Raw genomic sequence first — 22,044 nt, forward strand, 5'->3', positions numbered from 1 at the left:
TAGCTCCAAAGTCAAGCAAGGCTTTTTTAATCTTTCGTTCTCCAATAATACAAGAAATAGTAGGACAACCAGGGTCTTTTTATTTCAAAGCATTATTATTTTGAATGATTGCACTTACTTGTTCGACTAAAAATGCTTTTCTTTTTCACATTCAATTTTCTTTTCACAGTGCACAAGTCTTTCAAAAATTTGGCATATGATGGTACCTGTTTTATTGCATCTAATAAAGGAATATTAACTTTTACATGTTTAAAAATATCATATATATCAGAATTCAAATTTGATTTTTTTGTATTTTTCAATGCATGAGGGAATGGTGGTGACACTGTCTGTTGAACCTCCTCTTCGCAAGTTATGGGTTCCACTTCCTTACCCTTTGGAGTTGATTTATCATCATCATCACAAGGTTCAAGAATGGATTTTTCCACAACCTTACCACTTCGAAGGGTAATAACAGATTTTACCTGATCCATCGGTTGAGTTCCAGAATTTCCAGGTTGTGAATGATGATCCTTGGGATTAGGCAGAGGTTGTGAAGGAAATTAACCTTTTTCATGAATATTAAGTGCAGATGCAAATTTAGCAAGAGTTTCTTTCAAATCTGTCATGGTTTGAGCAGTTTGAATATTGATAGACTCTTGCTTTGCAATGAAAGAATTCAATATATCTTCCAAATTCCTTTTAGGTGGAGGAACATAAGGTGCATAATTTTGAAAATTTTGTTGATTTTGGAAATGTGGTTGTGAAAATTGTGCAGCATTATCATTCCTCCAACTAAAATTTGGATGATTTCACCAACCTGGATTGTAACTTTGCGAAAATGGTTCAAAATTTGGCCTTTTGAGATTGTTTATAACATTGGCTTGTTCATGGAAACATTCTTTAAAAGAAGGCAAAGTGGGACTTGAACATATTTTAATTGACCATTCTTTTTCAATTCAAGTGCCTCAACTTTTCTTGCCAAAGAGGTAAATCTAGCTTGAAGATCATGTTCATCTTTGAGAGTGTGCATACCTCTACCAAATGTAGGAGATTGAATCTTGTTTGATGGTTCGATTGCACCTATAGTGTCCCAATTTTGAGCATTTTCAGCTAATGAATCGAGATACTCAATTGCCTCATTTGGATCTTTATCTTCAAATGTTCCATTACACATAAATTCAACCATTTGCCTATCTTTAGGTGTTAAGCCTTCATAAAATTGAGAAACAACTCTCCAAATTTCAAAACCATGATGTGGACAAAGATTAAGCAATTCTTTATATCTATCCCAACACTGATAAAAAGTTTCTCCTTGTTTTTGAGTGAAAGTGATGATTTGCCTTTTGAAAGAATTTGTTCTATGAGATGGAAAAAACTTTTTCAAAAATTGTTGTTGCAATTCATCCCAAGTTCGAATGGATCCCGATCTAAGATTTTGTAGCCAAGTTTTAGCTTTATCTTTTAAAGAAAAAGGAAAAAGCTTAAGTCGAATGGTGTTCATGCTACAATTTAGATCATTATATGTGTTGCACACTTCTTCAAACTCTCGTAAATGCATGTATGGATTTTCAGAATCTAAGCCATGAAAATTGGGTAAAAGTTGGATAATACCAGGCTTAAAATTGAAATGAGATGCATCGGGGGGAAAAACTAGACATGAAGGTGCACTAGTACGTGTAGGATTCATGTGATCTCTAAGTGTTCTTCGTCTATCATGATCATGTTGACATTGAATTTCATCTTCTTTTTCTTGGATGGGTTCTTCTGTCATGTTTTGTAAAAATAAAGGGTTATTTCGAATGAGTCGACCACTAAGTGTACGTGATCAAATAATGCTCATGCAAATGCAAAAGAATAAAAACACACAAAAGCAATAAAAATTCAAATAATGAAAAATAAACTATAAAAAAAATTAAATAGACTTGAAATTAAATTATACTTCCCCGGCAACGGCGCCAAAAACTTGTTGTCACTTTGATTGTTGCACTCCCAAGAGCAGGTTGTCCACAAGTAGTATAATTCGGTGAGTCCGATATCATATCCACAGGGAAGCTAAGGTAATTACAAGTCCACTACAATGTCTTTTTGTTTTGTTTTTGTTTTTGATTTTTTTAATTTTAATTGTTTGAATCTTTAATGGGTAAATTTTAATTGTTCAAATTTTAATTTAAGTAGTTGAGATTAAAGGTTCCACTCTTGTTATTTTAATAAAGTTAACATTATCGAACAATATTGAAATCCACTTAATAAAATGGTTCCAATATATTAAATAATCATATTTATATTATGTTATAAATTATTATCTTATAAGTATATAATATATACCAAAACTTATAAATGTGGTCAAGTATTTATTGTGTTATATATATCTGTAAACATTAAATCAAGATTCCCACTTTAAATGGTTGGTAAAACCAAACAAACATTTAAATGGTACCAATAAATTAATACTATGATATATTCATATATAACAAATCAAGGAATCCAAGTTAAATGGTTGGTAAAACCAAACTCACATTTAAATAGTTCCAAGAATTTAATATTATAATATATTTATATATAATAAATCAAGGCATCCACTTTAAATGGTTGGTAATACCAAACTAACATTTAATTGGTTCCAGGAATTTAGTGTAACATATAGCAACAATAAATCAAAACTCCCACTTATAAGTAGGGTATAAAAATGCTTAAAGAAATAAATATAACATAAACAATAAATAATGATTAAATAATATAAAACATAGATTCTTACCTTTTAATAACTTTATTATCATGCCAAGAGTTTCACCTTATCATCTCAACTTTAGGAAGTTAGCTATTCATTATTCAAAATGTAAAACTTTGAATATGAAATTAACATGCTAATTGTATTTCAATAATGAAGCAAAGGAAAAATATAGAGAGAAATATTATGAACTCAAAGGTTTGTTCATAGAATGAGGGATATCTCAATACATTACAATGCACCCCTATTTATAGCCAAATTTGGGGAGACAACCACAAATAAAATATTATTTTTTTACACATAAGTCTACATTGGTGTTCCAAGATATTATATTATATTACACATCACTTTTGAAAATCTTCTTCTCCGAATTTGCTTCTTCACATAAAAATAAACATGTGGATAATTCAGTTGTCTAGTTGTGGTATTTTTTTCAAACCATTTTACCAAGTAATTTGAGAGATATGGTCAAATTACTAGAGAATGGTAAAACTGCCACTCCTTTGGTAATTTTATTTGTTGCTTAATTTGATCCCAATTGTGAGAGGATTTTTATCTTATGCTTGTCAACAATATTGTAGATATTATAATAAACTTTCTACAGGTCCAAGAATCATCTTAATCACATTTGCAACGCCAAGTTTATTCTTGTTTTATCGAACCTGTAAAAAATAGTAAAAACTTGTAATTACACAACAACTTATTTTTTATACAATTTATTATAAAACATATAATATTTAAACATTTAATAAAACAAAAACTATATAATTATATTATAAAACATTTAATTAATGTAAAATTTTTATGTTTATCAATATGGGAATCTGTTAATTTAAATTCTATTGTTTTTTCACAATTAATATTCATATTGTTTATATATATTATGTTATGTCATTATTTTTAATGTATTTCCAATTTTGATGTTTTACAATTGACGTTTGATGTTCCCCCAAGCTGGAAAAAGGGTTGTTTAAGTTTGGCAAATAATAAGTGACATCAATTTAAATCACATCTCACTCAAACGTTCATTTCGAACAAGGTTGATAAACCAGAGGAGTTGGATCAACCACCTACTGGCTATGGTCTTGCACGAGATGATTGTATTTCTTTTGTCATGACTTGCATGTCTGATAAATTCATTGTAAGTATCTTTTTTTGTTTTTTAAAAATAAGTCCACAATGAAGTATTTGACGAATTAAAACAATTTTGATATGTGTAATTCTTCACTTGACTAGGAACTAAGTGATCAACAGAAGGAAAGAAGGAAGAAAAACATATACCCTCATCGCCTCGCTCGTAAGGGATATGCACGATTTGCTGAAAAAATAGTAAGTATATTTCAACATTTTTGTCGTCCAAGAAGTGACTGTTTCTTTATGAATACTTGTAACGTGGGTGGCTGTTTTTTTTCCTAGCATGTGATATATATCATTGCATTTACTGCTTTTTTTGTAACATTTAACCTATTTGACAAATATCATTTGATTGTTCTTGTATGTAGGCAAGTGAATTGTGTGACGATGATGATATCAATCGAGCTATTACTTGGAAAAAAGGCCGAGTGAATAAAGAAGGGGATTTTGATGGCCAGGAGTCGCAAGTAACAGTAGAAAAGATTGTGAGCAAACTTTACATAAAAATCAATTATTTTATTTTAATGAAACCTTTTAAAGTAATTGATTTTCTTTAAGTGGATGATAGGATGATTACATACAACAAAAGTGTGAGGGGAAACTTGAAATAAAAGGGACAAAAAAGGATATTCTCACGAAAGCACTCAATTCAGATGAACATGGTGGACCTGTGAGAGCTGTTGGAGGTCACATCACTCCAACATTATATTTCAATGTTGTTAGAAGTTGGAAGACTGAGGATGTTGACAGAGAGCTAATGATTGAGCAAAAGAAAGAGTTGATAGAGGCCAGAAAATTAATTCAAGAGCAAGATACACGCATTCAAAAACTTGAAGCAATTTTCTACAAAAATGGTGCATGGAACAGTGAGATTGATGACAAAGGAATTTGTTCGGTAAAATTGCATCAAGTGAATGGAAGTGAAATGAAAGTCGACAAGTTTTCCCCCAGTTATGAAGATTTTAATGATGTCGAAATGAAAGTTGTGGAAAAATCTGTTGCTTTACAGGTATATAATTTGTTGTTGTTATATAGTACTTAATATTTTTTAACTAAAGAGTTAGTACAATTCATTGACATAACTATTTGTCTTTTAGGGGAAACCAGTTATTTTCACACTGGATTCTAGCACAGACATTGTTGCATATGGAACAGTTGTTGAGGTCAATGCAGCTAATAACTTGCTTCATGGTGTTTCATTACCTCAAAATTGCATGCGTGTATCCATTGATGAAACAATGCAAAAATCAGCACTTTTGCCAGTTCCGATTCCCAATGAATGTGAAAATGTTGGTGAAGTCGTAGGAACACATGTGGCTTGGCCAAATCATTTGATAATGCTACGACAAAAGGTACACGTATGCTTATATTTCAAAGTATATGTCTGTCAAATTCTCCAGTATTGCACCTATCTAACATGTTTACAATACAATTATCAGAAGCGTCAAAGGAACAAAACTATCAGTGTCGAAAAAAACCAAACTTTGTCATCAAATGTGCCAAGAGTAGTGCGCATGGTGTATTGTTATTGTAAGACAGCCCTTCAAAATGGAAGGAAATTATCGTTTCTTTTAGATCATGAAGTATTTGCAGATGATTATGAACTTAACTTGCACTTTGAGGACATCAGTCCTTTGTATCACAGGAAATTGTGTAGTTGTCTACATTTGGTAAGTCTTCGATTAACTTAAAGTTTGTTTGTTCTTTTCTTATATTATTATATTAGATGCATATAATTTGTTAGTTTAGTGTGTAGTATAGTTTTGATTTTATTTTACTTGAAATGACAGGCATCTTTATAAAAAGATGGTGAAAGAAAACAAGATTGACAAATTCAGATTCGTTAATCCACACAGCATCCCAAATTTGAAAAAAAATACACACCATAAAACAGGTAAAAATGAAAGGTTGAACAAGAGGGCGAGTTCTTTAGCGGATAGGCTAAGTGGTGCAGCAATGGATCAATTGGTTTTCGTTCCAAGTTGTTGTGGGTAAGTAAGATCCTAATATAATTTTTAATTGTTTTTTTTAGTGAATTGCATACACTTATTATGTTCGTGTGTAGTTTTCATTGGACTCTCACTGTCATCGAGCCTTATAAGGAGATTTTTTATTTGGTGGTTTCCCTAAGTCATCGCATTCGCGATGAGGATTGGAAATATGTTGTGGAAATGTGACTTCATATTCCATTTTAATGATGCATGTCATTTAATGAAAAAACACTCATATATCAACTATGTTCAATGTTAATGAAGGGTGTTGAGATTGTTTAACTCAACTAAGGGAAGGAAAGGAAGAAAGTATGTACAATGGAAAGTCATAAAGGTGTGTGTATTTCTCATTCGACCTAATTTTTTAATGTGTATATTAGTCATTAACAATTTGACATTTTTTAACATAGGCTCCTAGGCAACCGGATGCAAAACAATGTTGTTATTACGTGATGAGGCAGATTATTGAAGAAGTTGCAACTCTTGAGGGGGATTCTCTACGATCGATAGTAATATTATCTTACTTATCTAAAATAATTACAAGTTATCTAGCTACTTATCATTTTGAAAATTCATTAAGTTTTGTTTTTTTACTAATATAATTTTTTGTGTGTTCATAGTTCACAAAAACGGAGTATTCTATGGAAGAAATTAATGAGGTGCGCACCGAGCTAGCCGAATGTATACAAGATCATATTTATGAATAGGTAGGACATGAGTTCATCTTATTTGAAAAAATACAGCTCATATTGAACGGATTTGGACATTATTGTTATACTTTTTAACATGTTTACTGGCTGTTTCAGAAATAGTCATTTTACACATTATTTAGCTTCTAAGTTGGGTGAAATTCTTGTTTCTACTTTAAGATTTTTATAACATCTTTTCGGTGTATTTCAAATGTGATATTATTTTGGTTTCTTGCATTTTTCCTTTTATTTTGTGGATCAAGAATACAAATGATACTGGATTGACATGTGATTTTTTTTTGTTGCACGTTTGTTGGTTCATGACATGTGGATCTCTTCATTTCTTTCGGGATATGTTGAAAGAATGTGGTAATTATTGGTGATAGGTGTGATGTATGGTCTGGCTGTGTAGGCGATAGGTGTGATGTGTGGTCTGGCTGTGTAGGTGATAGGTGTGGTGTATGGTCGTATTTAAATTTATTTCAAATATATATTGTTGTTGTGTGTTTTTAAATTTTCTGGTATGTCCTAATTGTGGGGAGGTTGTGCAAAAATTTTTCTAGGCCCTGAGCTCCGTTTTAAAGTATTTTAAACCATTTTTTGTTGCAGATTTTAATCCAACCATTATTTTTTATAATTAATTATCATTAAGAACTGTTTTGGATCTTCATAACATTTAAGTAGTTGTAGTGAATTTTTTTACAAACTTATCTATTGCATATTGTTCTCAATTCATGGCTTCTAACNTTTTTTTTTTTTTTTTTTTTATACATGACTTGTTCTATATGTTAATGGTTTTAATGCTAAGTTGTGCATGTGTTGAAAATTAACAATGATTAAAATTATGTGGTTTTTATTTTCATAGGCACTGTAATAATGTTTTGGAAGATGCACCAGCAGAGAAATTCATTCCAACAAGCTACAGAAGTTATTTTGGAGTTGATATGTGTAATTCTTGATTGTAGGATATTTTTATTTTTGTGAACTTGACTAAAAGTTTTTGGAATATGGTTACATGTTTTTTTTAATTGTTGGTTTGGTAGATTACAAGTCTATGAATGACATATTTATGTTGTAAGTCATGCATGTAGTTCTTGATCAAGTATATATGTTGATGTTTGAATTAATTTTACATAAGGGTTAATTGATATATATTTAACACCCAATATTTTGTAATTAATTAAACAATTTATGGTTTACATATAATATACAACGGTTTAGTAAAATGATTATATATATAAGACAACAGTTTTAAAATGATGTAAATCAAATCCAAAGACAACAGATTTAAAATTGTAAAACTGTTGTATAATGCAGCAAAAAACATAGGTTAAAAACATTGAAAAACTGTTGTCGAATGCAATAAAAGACAACAGTTAAAAACCATTGTCGTTGCTATAAGACAACGGTTTTTCACCGTTGTCTTTGAGCGAACTCTTCAACCACAGGGCCTTTAACAATGGTTCTACCAGACCTACGAACACCGTTGTCTTTAGACGTCTACAACAACGCTTTTTCACCTTTGTCTTTGCGCGCACCTTTTAACCACAGGGTCTTTAACAACGCTTTTACAAGCCCTATGACAACGGTTTTTAACCACTGTCTTTAGACGTCTAAGACAACAGTTTTTCACCGTTGTCTTTGCGTATATCCTTTAACCACAGGGCCTTTAACAACGGTTTTACGAGCCCCACGCAAAGGTTTTTAACCGTTGTCTTTAGACGTCTACGACAATGTTTTTTCACCGTTGTCTTTGCGCACACCCTTTAACCACAGGGCCTTTAACAACGGTTTTACGAGCCCTACGACAACGGTTTTGCACCGTTGTCTTTAGCCTTTTTTTTTGGAGTGCGTTGATGCGGTTTTTTGTTAATAGATGGTATTTATATGATATCCTGGATATGGCCAATATTTTTCCTCAACCATCGCTGCCTGAAAATGGCCGGAGAATGTCTTATTTGCCCTTGAATCCTGCAGCCCAACCCTAATTCAAAAAAATCGAATTTCCAACTTTTTTGAATCTAAAAATTTCTAGATAGGAAATTCGTCGTCCGAGAATAAAACGTAATTTTTTGTTTTCGATCAATCAATAAAAAAAATTTCATAATTCAACATGATCGTCGCTCTGTTACCACTTGTTGGAGATTTAATAAAAATAAATCTCTAAATCACGTTATTGAATCCATATATCACAACACGCCAAAAATTCATATCAAATTATCAAAAAATATGAATACCAGTAAATACATATCAGATTTCATTGATTGATCTAGAGTCGGAGTTATGGTTCTTCCAAGGCAACAGAAAATCGACCACCTTATTCTTTCCTTAGATAGGAGAAGGAGAAAAATCTAGAATCTATGTGTCATATATATTTTATGTTACTCTCCGTGCCTCGTGGACCATAACCTTAGCAGTGTTCGACTCATCATATAGTAGTTAATTGTGCTGAGTTTCTACGCATAAGGTAGAATGTACCAATTTATTTAATACTACAGAAACTTATAATTAATTAGATCACTTTATTGTGTCTTTTATTAGATAGTTTATTCATGTACAATTAATTAAATTATGTGAGCCAACAAAATAGTTCCAACAATAACTTCTCGTAATATTGTTTTGGTTGGAAGATACCATAAAAATAACAACCAATATTATGTCATATTTGCATTATGTTTGTCTATTTTCATTATGTTGTACAAATTTTTTTGAATTAAAACATTATCTTGTATTAGAAATTTTCTTCTGGTCATTGAAAATAGCGAAAACATGCTCTAGAAGAGTCAGCTGAAACTCTAGTAGACTTCAATTATACATGTTGGTCCCACGTGCGGAATTTGAGATAATAAAATCCGAAAATAAAGAATAAACTGGACACCGAGATTTACGTGGAAAACCCCTAAAAATTATTAGGGTAAAAACCACGGGCAAGATGAAAAGAATTTCCACTATAATATTTTGTGGTGTACAACTCACTCACTGTGTCTCCAAAAAGAACACACACTCTCTTAATACAGGAGAACAAACACCTCACAACTATTATAGAATGTTATAAGATGAGAGAAAACTCGAAGAAGGGATGATTTCGGAATGAAGGAATTGAGCTCTATTTATAGAACTTCCTGTCAGTGTAAAAACGCGTTCCGTCTGAACGCATCCTACCGCGTATAAAACGCGTTCCTTTCTATCTGAGTCAAAAATTCCAACCTTTGTTGACTCGTCCATTTAATGCTCATATTGCCGACATTTCTCCCAATTAGATATTTGATTGAGAATCAAGCACATCTCCACACATCCTTTCAATCTTGCCATTCCCTGCTGCTTACGTTTTCGCTAGACCACTTGGGGATCTACACCATTCAAACTTATCAGTGTTCATTGGCTTGGTCAGAAAATCAGCTATGTTATCCTTAGTATGAATCTTCTGCATATCCACGCTTCCTTCCTCTACTACTTCCCGCACAAAGTGAAATTGGACTCCAATGTGTTTAGTCCTGGAATGGAAAGCTGGATTTCTTGCGATGTGCAAGGCACTCTGACTGTCACAAAACAAAGAAACATTTTCTTGTTTGTGCCCGAGCTCCTCCAATAATCTTTTAATTCATATTGCCTCCTTGCAAGCTTGAGTAGCTATCATGTATTCTGCCTCCGTCGTAGATAACGCCACAACTATCTGCAGTTTTGAAACCCAGCTTACTGCTCCTCCTGCAAGTGTAAACACATAACGAGTAGTAGATTTCCTCTTATCAGGATCACCTGCATAATCTGAATCGACATAGCCCCTGAGTGTAAAATCCGATCCTCCATAACATAATGCAGCATTCGAGGTACCCTTAATGTATCTAATGATCCTCTTAACAGTGCTCCAATGCTCTCTTCCAAGATTCGCCATGTACCGACTAACTGCTCCCACTGCTTGAGCAATGTCCGGTCTTGTACAGATCATAGCGAACATCAAACTTCCCATTGCTGATGCATATGGTACTCGAGACATCTCCATCCTCTCTACTTTACTGCTAGGACACATCTCGGAGGATAACTTGAAGTTAACAGGAAGAGGGGTCGATATTGGCTTGCTATCTTGCATGTTAAAGCGTTGCAAGATTTTCTTCAAATAATTTTTCTGGGAAACCCAAACCTTTCTGTTACTTCTGTCTCGATGAACTTGCATCCCTAGAATCTTGTTTGCTGGTCCCAAGTCCTTCATATCAAATTCCCTAGCCAACTGTGCCTTCAATCCTTGGACATGATCTTTGTTGGGGCCTGCTACCAACATGTCGTCCACATACAACAGCAAAATAATATAATCATCACCAGACCTCTTGAAATACGTACAAAGGTCTACACTCAGTCTGTTGTATCCAAGGCTCATGATATAGAAATCAAATCTCTTGTACCAACGCATCGGCGCCTGTTTGAGACCGTACAGAGATTTGTTCAACCTGCAAACCAAGTTCTCTTTGCCTTTTTCCGCAAAACCTTCTGGCTGGAGCATATAAATTTCTTCTTCAAGATCTCCATGAAGAAACGCCGTTTTCACATCTAGCTGTTCTAGATGTAGGTCAAACACTGCACACAATGTCAGCACCACTCTGACTGTTGTAAGCCGAACCACAGGAGAAAATATCTCATTGAAGTCAATGCCTTCTTTCTGAGCATAACCTTTTACGACCAATCTAGCACGATACCGCTCCACTTGGTTATTGCCATCACGCTTGATCTTATAGACCCATCTGTTTCCAATGTCTTTCCTTCCTCGTGGTAGTGTAACAAGATCCCAAGTTTTATTCATGTCTAATGCCTCCAAATCTTCTTGCATTGCTATCATCCACAAGGATACATCCGAGCTTTGAGTAGCTTCGTGGAAACTCGATGGCTCACCATCCTCTGATAATATACAATATGCAATATTGCTTTCAGTGACATAATCTGAAATCCAACCTGGTGGTCTTCTGTCTCGAGTTGACTGCCTCACATTGGAAACTTCAGACTCAACATGTTCTTGTTCTTCGTGCTCTGGTACTGCTTCACAAGAAACTTGACCTTCGTCCATCTTATTTTCCACCTGAAATATAGTAGTTTCTGAATTTGGTGTGCCTTTGTCTCCCTTTATTTTATCTTCCTCAAAGATAACATCCCTGCTGATGACAAGCTTGTGAACAATAGGATCCCACAAGCGAAACTCCTTTACTCCATCAGCATAACCCAAGAAGATACATTTTCTAGATTTCGAATTCAGCTTTGATCTTTCTTGCTCATTGTACAGAACGTACACAGGACTTCCAAATGTATCCAAATGAGAATAATCTGTCGGCTTCCCAGTCCACATCTCCATCGGAGTCTTCAGATCGATCGCCACTGAAGGAGAACGATTGATAATATAACAAGCGGTTCTGACTGCTTCCGCCCAAAATGACTTGTCTAGACCCGCAGTCCTTAACATAGCTCTTGTTCTGTCCAACAAGGTTCTGTTCCTCCGCTCCGCCACTCCATTCTGTTGAGGTGTGTAAGCCGTCGTGAACTGTCTTTTGATGTCCTCATGTTGACAATATGCATCAATCTCGTCACTGGTATATTCTCCTCCATTGTCAGTCCTCAAACACTTGATTTTCTTTTCTGCATCAAGTTCAACCCGCGCTTTGAAATCTTTGAAGATCTGGAAAACATCTGATTTCTCCTTGATTGGATACACCCAACATCTCCTATAGAAATCATCAATAAACGAGACAAAGTATCTCACTCCTCCTAGGGATACAACCAGAGCTTGCCAAACATCCGAATGAATCAGCTCCAATATGCTTTTGCTCCTGGCAGTAAAAGTGCCAAACTTTAATCTGTGTTGTTTACTGGTAACACAATGCTCACAAAAGGGTAGTGATACTTTTGTAAGTCCTGGCAGCAGCTTCCGTTCTGAGAAAATTTTCAACCCCCGTTCTGACATATGCCCGAGCTTTCTATGCCATAACACTGTTAATTCTTCTCATAAACCATTTGATGCAACAGTTAGTTCCACCTCTTTGTGTGTTTCTCCCAAAAGTACATACAGATTTGCAGCAACTTTTTCCGCCTTCATAACCACAAGTGCGCCCTTCACAATTTTCATAATCCCGTTCTCGATCCGAGTTTTTCACCCGATGTCATCCAATTGCCCCAAGGACAAAAGATTTTTCGTTAGTCCTTTCACATGTCGTACCTCGTGTATGATGCGAATGGTGCCATCAAACATTTTAATTTTGATAGTACCGACCCCAGCGATTTCTAAGGCATGATCATTTCCCATGAATACAGATAGTCCTGAGACTGGTTCATATTGGTCACACCATTCTCTCCGAGACGTCATGTGCCACGTCGCTCCTGAATCCATAATCAATTTGTCACAAAATTTATGCATGCCTTCTGCAACAGTTGCTGCTTCGCTGAATAATATTTCACCACTGCCTGAAGTACTGGCCACATTTCCTTGAGAACTCTTCTCGATACTCGTAAACTATTTCTTGAAGTGTCCTTTACCGCCACATTTAAAGAAGTAAATATTTTTCTTCTTACTTCTCGACTTTGATCTACCTCGTCTTTGGCTCCCACTGGAGTCACGGTCCATAAATCTTCCTCTTATCATCGGTAAAGCCTCCGCCTGCTTCGATGTTACCAACCTATCTTCCTTAATCTTGTGCCGGCTTTCTTCACCGAGAACCGCAGTTAAGACATCATCGAATCTTTGAAAGTCCATAAGAATATTGTTGGTAATGTTGATGATAAGTTGATCATATGAATCTGGTAGACTTTGAAGTAGAAGCTCCGCACGTTCATTTTCCCCTATTTTATGCCCCATGGAAGTGAGTTGGGCAAATAGAGTATTTAGTGTGTTCATATGGTCGGTCATTGATGAAGATTCCGCCATCCGAAGAGTATAAAGCCTTCTCTTTAGGAAAATCATGTTGTGTAGCGACTTGACCTCGTACATCTTTGTCAAAGTATCCCAGATAACTTTTGCTGGTTTTATCTCAGATATACTTGACAATACTTCGTCTGCAATAGCCAAGTGTAAATTGGCAACAGCCTTATCATTCATCTCATTCCACTTTTCATCATCCGTAATCTCCACCGGTCTATCTCCAATAGCCGCCAAGCAATTCTCCTTTCTTAAAACTACTTGTATCTTTATTTTCCATAGCATAAAATTGCTTCCATTGAACTTTATTATCTCATACCTTCCCGCCATTATGTCTACAACAATTTTAATAGACTGGACAAAATAATCCCGCCATAAATAAAAAATCTCAAAAAATCTTTTCTGATGTAGATGATCAGTCTAGGCTGCAACCACAAAGCATACTCAGAATTTTAAGAAATTTTCAACCAAGGCTCTGATACCACTTGTTGGTCCCACGTGCGGAATTTGAGATAATAAAATCCGAAAATAAAGAATAAACTGGACACCGAGATTTACGTGGAAAACCCCTAAAAATTATTAAGGTAAAAACCACGGGCAAGATGAAAAGAATTTCCACTATAATATTTTGTGGTGTACAACTCACTTACTGTGTTTCCAAAGAGAACACACACTCTCTTAATACAGGAGAACAAACACCTCACAAAGATTATAGAATGATATACGATGAGAGAAAACTCGAAAAAAGGATGATTTCAGAATGAAGGAATGGAGCTCTATTTATAGAACTTCCTGTCAGTGTGAAAATGCGTTAAAAACGCGTTCCGTCTGAACGCAGCCTACCGCGTACAAAACGCGTTCCTTTCTATCTGAGTCAAAAATGACAACCTTTATTGACTCGTCCATTTAATGCTCATATTGCCGACAATACAACCAGTTATGATTATGTAAAAACTTTTCTGACGTTATATATATGTATTGTGAAATTGGCTGATAATCCATATCCGTTCAATAAAAGAACATTGGTAGCAACGCGCATGACTGTATAAAAGTGCGACATCTAAATCAATTAAAGATTCCTAACTGGATAAAATATTTTATTCCTCACTCGGTTAGAAAAATTTAAACTTAAAAATAAGAAATTTTTTTATTAAAATAACATTATTGAAAACCATTATCTCTTATAATTATTTTAAATAATCATGAATTTAAACATATTTTTAAGGAATATAATTCTGAATTTATTGTAAATCAATGAACTATTTTCTCAATTCAAATCATAGCTGATCCAATTTTCTGGACTTTTAAGGTGCCAAAATTTCTAAGTATTTGAATTTTTCAGTTTTTTCTTGTGACAAATTGCTTGTAAGAGTACGTAAATGATTAATTTCTCGAGGACTATGATTATTGTAAAATTCTCATATTAGCTATGAGCACGGGTCGGTTTTCGGGTTCCAAGTAGCTCAGGTTGGGTAGTGTACATTTTTACTACTCGAACCTGACCCAATTCAAGTGACTACCCGAGTAGTCGGATATCAGATGGGGTCGGTTCGAGCAGGGTCAGGTCATACGTTTCCTATTTCGTGGCAACAAAACAATCTAAAAAAAAATACGTGGAAAGCCAAAAAATATCCATAAGCGCACTACAAGAAAAATGATTTTCCGCAGCACGTCATCAACAGCGTGCATTAAAAGCACGCTGCGAATACTACTTTTCACGGCGTGCATCCATATGTGCGCTGTTAATAGTCTTGCACTTGAAAAAATAACGGCGTGCATTAAAAGCACGCTGCGGATAGTAATATCCGCTGCATGCATTTATGTTTGCTGTTAATAAATTATATTTTCGCAGTGCACAATAAATGCACGCCGTTAATAGTATTATTAACAGCGTGCATGTTTATGTGCGCTGTTAAAAGTAAATTATTTTTAAAAAAAAATCATGTGTAGACATTAACGGCGTCCATTAATCGCACGCCGTCGATAATATCATTCACGGCATGCATATTATTAGCATGCTGCGGAAAATGGGTCCGAAATTTTAAATTAACGACGATTTTAATGAAACCGTCGCTACTTTCAATTTGGCGACGGTTTACACAACATTTAGCGACACTTTACAATAAACCGTCGTCGATTTTAAATCGGCGACGGTTTAATAAATCACCGTCGCTTTTAGCGACAGTTATTTTAAACCGTCGCCGATATCCGTAAATCAGCGACGATTCAATAAAAAACCGTTGCTGTGACCGACGTTTTTATTTTTACCATCGCTAATAGCGACGAGTTATTGGACAACCGTCGCTAATAGTCGCAAATTATATATAAATATCGGATTTCCGTTCCAGTTTCTACACACAACTTCTCAACACTTCAAAATTTTCTCTCTATTTAAGTTTCGATTTAGTTATCTTTTTTTGTTTCAATTTTTGATTAATTTTTTATGTGTTATTTAAGATCATGAGTACTGTTTTCATAGTGGTATTGTAATTTTTTTTTAAAATTTACTAAATTAGAAAAGTAAATTTTTTTTTATTTTTACTAAAAATTTAGCGACGGTTAACTGTCGCGAAATTAGTGACGGCGTGAGCGGTTTTTTACCGTCGCCAATTATCGACGGTGTTTTCAAAAACCGTCGCTAAAATTTAGATGTTTTACAAATATTAACGGCGTACATTGCACGATGCGGATAGTTGTATTAACGGCGTACATATGCACGCCGTGAATAATAGTATTAACAGCGTGCACATGTACGCCGCGGAAAATCTTGAATTTTCGACGTCTTGCAACTTTGCAGCGTATAATGCGCGCTGCGGAAAGCCCGTATGCGCGCTGCAGAAAGTCAGTTTTGTTGTAGTGCGATTCTCAAGTTTCAGAGGATGGAACTTGAAAGTGATAAATATAAAAATTGTACATTTATTAAATGTCTTATAATATAAATTTATAGTTTTTGTTTCATTAAATGTTTAAATATTATATGTTTTATAATAAATTGTATAAAAAATAAGTTGTTGTGTAATTATAAGTTTTTACTATTTTTACAGGTTCGATAAAACAAGAATAAACTTGGCGTTGCAAATGGGATTAAGATGATTCTTGGACCTGTAGAAAGTTGATGATAATATCTACAATATTGGTGACAAGAATGAGATAAAAAACTTCTCACAATTGGGATCAAATTAAGCAACAAACAAAGTTATCAAAGGAGTGGCAGTTTTACCATGCTCTAGTATTTTGACCATATCTCTCAAACTATTTGGTCAAATGGTTAAAATAAAATACCACAATTCAAACAACTCAATTATCCACATGTTTTATTTTATGTGGAGAAGCAAAATTGGATGGGAAGATTTTCAAAAGTGATGTGTATTAAAATATAATTTCTTGGAACACCAATGAAGACTTATGTGTAAAAAATAATATTTTATTTGTGGTTGTCTCCCCAAATTTGGCTATAAATAGGGGTGCATTGTAATGAATTGAGATATCCCTCATTCTATGAACAAATCTTTGAGTTCATAATATTTCTCTCTTTATTTTTCCTTTATTTCATCATTTTAAAATAATTAGCATGTTAATTTCATATTCAAAGTTTTATACTTTGAATAATGAGTAGCTAACTTCCCAAAGTTGAGATGAAAAGGTGAAGCTCTTGGTATGATAATAAGGTTATTAAAAGGTAATAATCTATGTTTTATATTATTTAATCATTATTTATTGTTTTTGTTATATTTATTTCTTTAAGCATTTTTATACCCTATGTATAAGTGGGAGTTTTGATATATTGTTGCTATATGTTACACTAAATTCTTGGTACCATTTAAGTGTTTGTTTGGTTTTACCAATCATTTAAAGTGGATGCCTTGATTTATTATATATCAATATATCATATTATTAATTTCTTGGTACCATTTAAATGTTAGTTTGGTTTTACCAACCATTTAAAGTGGGAACCTTGATTTAGTGTTTACAAATATATATAGCACAATAAATACTTGACAACATTTATAAGTTTTGATATATATTTTATACTTATAAGAAAATAGTATATAACATAATATAAATATGATTATTTAATATATTGGAACCATTTTATTAAGTGGATTTCAATAATGTTCATTAATGTTAACTTTATTAAAATATCAAGAGTGGATCCTCTAATCTCAACTACTTAAATTAAAATTTGAACAATTAAAAATTACCAATTAAAGATTCAAACAATTAAAAGAAAAACAAAAACAAAAACAAAAACAAAAAGACATTGTAGTGGACTTGTAATTACCGTAGCTTCCCTGTGGATACGATATCGGACTCACCGAATTATACTACTTGCGGACAACCTGCTATTGGGAGTGCAACAATCAAAGTCACAACAAGTTTTTGGCGCCGTTGCCGGGGAAGTATAATTTAATTTCAAGTCTATTTAATTTTCTTTCTTTGAATTTTTTATTGTTTTTGTGTGTTTTTCTTCTTTTTCTTTTGCATTTGCATGAGCATTATTTGGTCACGTACACTTAGTGGTCGACTCATTCGAAATAACCCTTTATTTTTACAAAACATGGCGGAAGAACCCATCCAGGAAAATGAAGATGAAATTCAATCTCAACATGATCATGATAGGCGAAGAACACTTAGAGATCACATGAATCCTACACGTACTAGTGCACCTTCATGTCTAGTTTTTCCCCCTGATGCATCTCATTTCAATTTTAAGCCTGGTATTATCCAACTTTTACCCAACTTTCATGGCTTAGATTCTGAAAATCCATACATGCATTTACGAGAATTTGAAGAAGTGTGCAACACATATAATGATCTAAATTGTAGCATGAACACCATTCGACTTAAGCTTTTTCCTTTTTCTTTAAAAGATAAAGCTAAAACTTGGCTACAAAATCTTAGATCGGGATCCATTCGAACTTGGGATGAATTGCAACAACAATTTTTGAAAAAGTTTTTTCCATCTCATAGAACAAATTCTTTCAAAAGGCAAATCATCACTTTCACTCAAAAACAAGGAGAAACTTTTTATCAGTGTTGGGATAGATATAAAGAATTGCTTAATCTTTGTCCACATCATGGTTTTGAAATTTGGAGAGTTGTTTCTCAATTTTATGAAGGCTTAACACCTAAAGATAGGCAAATGGTTGAATTTATGTGTAATGGAACATTTGAAGATAAAGATCCAAATGAGGCAATTGAGTATCTCGATTCATTAGCTGAAAATGCTCAAAATTGGGACACTATAGGTACAATCGAACCATCAAACAAGATTCAATCTCCTACATCTGGTGGAGGTATGTACACTCTCAAAGATGAACATGATCTTCAAGCTAGATTTACCTCTTTGGCAAGAAAAGTTGAGGCACTTGAATTGAAAAAGAATGGTCAATTAAAATCTGTTCAAGAAATTGCATGTCACATCTGTGATACAAGTGATCATTCTACAAAAGATTGTCCCACTTTGCCTTCTTTTAAAGAATGTCTCCATGAACAAGCCAATGTTTTAAACAATCTCAAAAGGCCAAATTTTGAACCATTTTCTCAAAGTTACAATCCAGGTTGGCGAAATCATCCAAATTTTAGTTGGAGGAATGATAATGCTGCACAATTTTCACAACCACATTTCCAAAATCAACAAAATTTTCAAAATTATGCACCTTATGTTCCTCCACCTAAAAGGAATTTGGAAGATATATTGAATTCTTTCATTGCAAAGCAAGAGTCTATCAATACTCAAACTGCTCAAACCATGACAGATTTGAAAGATACTCTTGCTAAATTTGCATCTGCACTTAATGTTCATGAAAAAGGTAAATTTCCTTCACAACCTCTGCCTAATCCCAAGGATCATCATTCACAAACTGGAACTTCTGGAACTCAACCGATGGATCAGGTAAAATCTGTTATTACCCTTCGAAGTGGTAAGGTTGTGGAAAAATCCATTCTTGAACCTTGTGAAGATGATGATAAATCAACTCCAAAGGGTAAGGAAGTGGAACCCATAACTTGCGAAGAGGAGGTTCAACAGACAGTGTCACCACCATTCCCTCATGCATTGAAAAATACAAAAAAATCAAATTTGAATTCTGATATATATGATATTTTTAAACAAGTAAAAGTTAATATTCCTTTATTAGATGCAATAAAACAGGTACCATCATATGCCAAATTTTTGAAAGACTTGTGCACTGTGAAAAGAAAATTGAATGTGAAAAAGAAAGCATTTTTAGCCGAACAAGTAAGTGCAATCATTCAAAATAATAATGCTTTGAAATACAAAGACCCTGGTTGTCCTACTATTTCTTGTATTATTGGAGAACGAAAGATTAAAAAAGCCTTGCTTGACCTTGGAGCTAGTGTGAATTTACTTCCATATTCAGTTTATCAAGAACTCAATCTAGGCGAGTTAAAACCTACTTCGGTAACACTTTTACTTGCTGATAGATCTGTTAAAGTGCCAAGAGGTATGGTAGAAGACGTGTTGGTCCAAGTTGATAACTTTGTATATCCTGTCGATTTCATAGTTTTAGATACACAACCTATCGAAGCTTGTAATGCAATTCCTGTAATTTTAGGTCGTCCATTTTTAGCAAATTCTAATGCTCTTATAAATTGCAGGAATGGAATAATGAAGTTGTCATTTGGTAACATGACCTTGGAGCTTAATGTGTTTAATCTTTGTAAGCAACCACATGACAAAGGAGATGAAAGTGAAGATGAAAATCTTATTGAAACTCTTGTGGAAGAAAACATTCAAGAAGGGAGTACTCGTGATCAATTAGATATTTGTTCAATTGAAACTGTTAAAGAAAATATTGAAATTGATCTTGATGATTTTATCAGGTATCACTCGTTACCAGGATCAGAGAAAGAATTTGATGCAAAATATGAGAACAAAGACGAACCACCCATATTGGAGTTAAAACCCTTGCCAGAAGAATTGAAGTATGCATTTCTTGGAGAAGATGAAACATATCCGGTGGTAATTTCTTCCAAACTAGCAAGTGATGAAGAAGGTAAATTAGTTGATATGCTTAAAAGACATAAAAATGCAATTGGTTGGACACTAAAAGATCTCAAGGGCATTAATCCACTAATTTGCACTCACAAAATTCACTTAGAAGAAAATGCAAAAACATCTCAACAACCACAAAGGAGATTAAATCCACACATGAAAGATGTTGTGAAAACTGAAGTTCTCAAACTACTTGATGTTGGGATTATCTACCCTATTTCTGATAGTAAGTGGGTAAGCCCAACACAAGTAGTTCCGAAAAAATCTGGCATCACAGTGATAAAAAATGAAAAAGGTGAATTGTTAACAAGTCGAGTCCCATCTAGTTGGCGGATGTGTATTGATTATAGAAAATTAAATGACGCCACTAGAAAAGATCATTTTCCATTACCATTTTTGGATCAAATTTTAGAAAGAGTAGCAGGTCATCCATACTACTGTTTTCTTGATGGATATTCAGGTTATTATCAAATTCCCATTGCACTCGAAGATCAAGATAAAACTACATTCACATGTCCTTTTGGAACATTTGCATTTAGAAGGATGCCATTTGGATTATGCAATGCCCCAGCAACATTTCAAAGATGTATGCTAAGCATTTTTTGCGACATGGTTGAAAATTGTTTGGAAATTTTCATGGATGATTTAACTGTCTTTGGGAATACATTTGATAATTGTCTTGAAAATTTGGAAAAAGTTTTAAAAAGATGCGAGGAAAAAGGTCTTATTTTAAATTGGGAAAAATGTCATTACATGATTACTTCTGGAATTGTTTTGGGACATGTCGTGTCATCTCATGGAATTGAAGTTGATAAAGCAAAAGTTGATGTCATTGCCAATTTACCCCCTCCAAAAACCATTAAAGAAATTCGCTCATTTTTGGGACATGCTGGATTTTATAGGAGGTTTATAAAGGACTTTAGTTTAATCTCTAAACCCATTTGTAACCTCTTAACAAAAGACAGTGCATTTGAGTGGACTCAAGAATGTCAAAATGCTTTTGATAAAATCATTCGACATTTAACATCAGCTCCTATCATGCAACCTCCTGATTGGTCTTTACCATTTGAAATCATGTGCGATGCGAGTGATTATGCAGTCGGTGCAGTATTGGGTCAAAGAAGAAACGGTAAGCCTTATGTGATATATTATGCAAGTAGAACTTTAAACAATGCTCAAATGAATTATTCCATAACTGAAAAAGAACTACTTGCTGTAATATTTGCATTAGATAAATTTCGTTCTTATTTGATTGGATCAACGACTATTGTGTTTACTGATCATTCTGCTATTAGATATTTGTTGACCAAACAGGATGCAAAGCCATGACTGATACGATGGATTTTGTTGCTCCAAGAATTTGACATTGTGATCAAAGATAAAAAAGGAACCGAGAATGTTGTAGCCGATCATTTATCGAGACTAGTAACAGGATCATCTTTTGAAATGACACCAATTAACGATAATTTTTCTGATGAACATCTATTTTAAGTTACTACTACACCTTGGTTTGCTAACATAGTAAATTTTCTTGTGACAGGAAAAATGCCACCGCAATAGAGTTCTCAAGATAAAAGAAAATTTTTGAATGAGGTAAAAAACTTTTATTGGGA

General features: G+C 33.9%; 2 protein-coding genes across 3 annotated transcripts; both read left to right on the forward strand.

Annotated features, from left to right (window-relative positions):
• The first annotated feature begins 3,647 nt into the window (after window positions 1-3,647).
• Window positions 3,648-5,646, forward strand: LOC140977666 (uncharacterized). Its single transcript, XM_073442410.1, has 7 exons — window positions 3,648-3,851; window positions 3,947-4,039; window positions 4,213-4,329; window positions 4,413-4,853; window positions 4,942-5,196; window positions 5,287-5,514; window positions 5,635-5,646. The coding sequence occupies exons 1-7, from the start codon at window positions 3,825-3,827 to the stop codon at window positions 5,644-5,646; spliced, it is 1,173 nt and encodes a 390-aa protein (XP_073298511.1). The 5' UTR covers window positions 3,648-3,824.
• Window positions 5,548-7,569, forward strand: LOC140977786 (uncharacterized). Of its 2 annotated transcripts, none has more exons than XR_012175434.1 (6): window positions 5,548-5,835; window positions 5,910-6,017; window positions 6,100-6,169; window positions 6,246-6,344; window positions 6,456-6,917; window positions 7,390-7,569. XR_012175434.1 is itself a non-coding variant. In XM_073442517.1 (6 exons), the coding sequence occupies exons 1-5, from the start codon at window positions 5,651-5,653 to the stop codon at window positions 6,540-6,542; spliced, it is 549 nt and encodes a 182-aa protein (XP_073298618.1). In that variant the 5' UTR covers window positions 5,549-5,650; the 3' UTR covers window positions 7,390-7,569. The 2 variants fall into 2 exon arrangements, 1 of the variants encoding a protein (XP_073298618.1); XM_073442517.1 differs by having other exon boundaries at window positions 5,549-5,835; window positions 6,456-6,542.
• Window positions 7,570-22,044: the final 14,475 nt, after the last annotated feature.

This window comes from Primulina huaijiensis, chromosome 5 (genome assembly GCF_012295235.1).
Source record: "Primulina huaijiensis isolate GDHJ02 chromosome 5, ASM1229523v2, whole genome shotgun sequence".
Taxonomy (NCBI): domain Eukaryota; kingdom Viridiplantae; phylum Streptophyta; class Magnoliopsida; order Lamiales; family Gesneriaceae; genus Primulina; species Primulina huaijiensis.

What these genes read in the sequence shown, in the direction of transcription:
- LOC140977666 (XM_073442410.1), top strand. Translation starts at nt 3,825, where the DNA reads ATGACTTGCATGTCTGATAAATTCATT. An exon ending in GCATGTCTGATAAATTCATT is followed by an intron (nt 3,852 to 3,946) that starts GTAAGTATCTTT and finishes TCACTTGACTAG; the next exon opens with GAACTAAGTGATCAACAGAA. An exon ending in CACGATTTGCTGAAAAAATA is followed by an intron (nt 4,040 to 4,212) that starts GTAAGTATATTT and finishes TCTTGTATGTAG; the next exon opens with GCAAGTGAATTGTGTGACGA.
- LOC140977786 (XM_073442517.1), top strand. Translation starts at nt 5,651, where the DNA reads ATGGTGAAAGAAAACAAGATTGACAAATTCAGATTCGTTAATCCACAC. An exon ending in TTCGTTCCAAGTTGTTGTGG is followed by an intron (nt 5,836 to 5,909) that starts GTAAGTAAGATC and finishes GTTCGTGTGTAG; the next exon opens with TTTTCATTGGACTCTCACTG. An exon ending in TGGAAATATGTTGTGGAAAT is followed by an intron (nt 6,018 to 6,099) that starts GTGACTTCATAT and finishes ATGTTAATGAAG; the next exon opens with GGTGTTGAGATTGTTTAACT.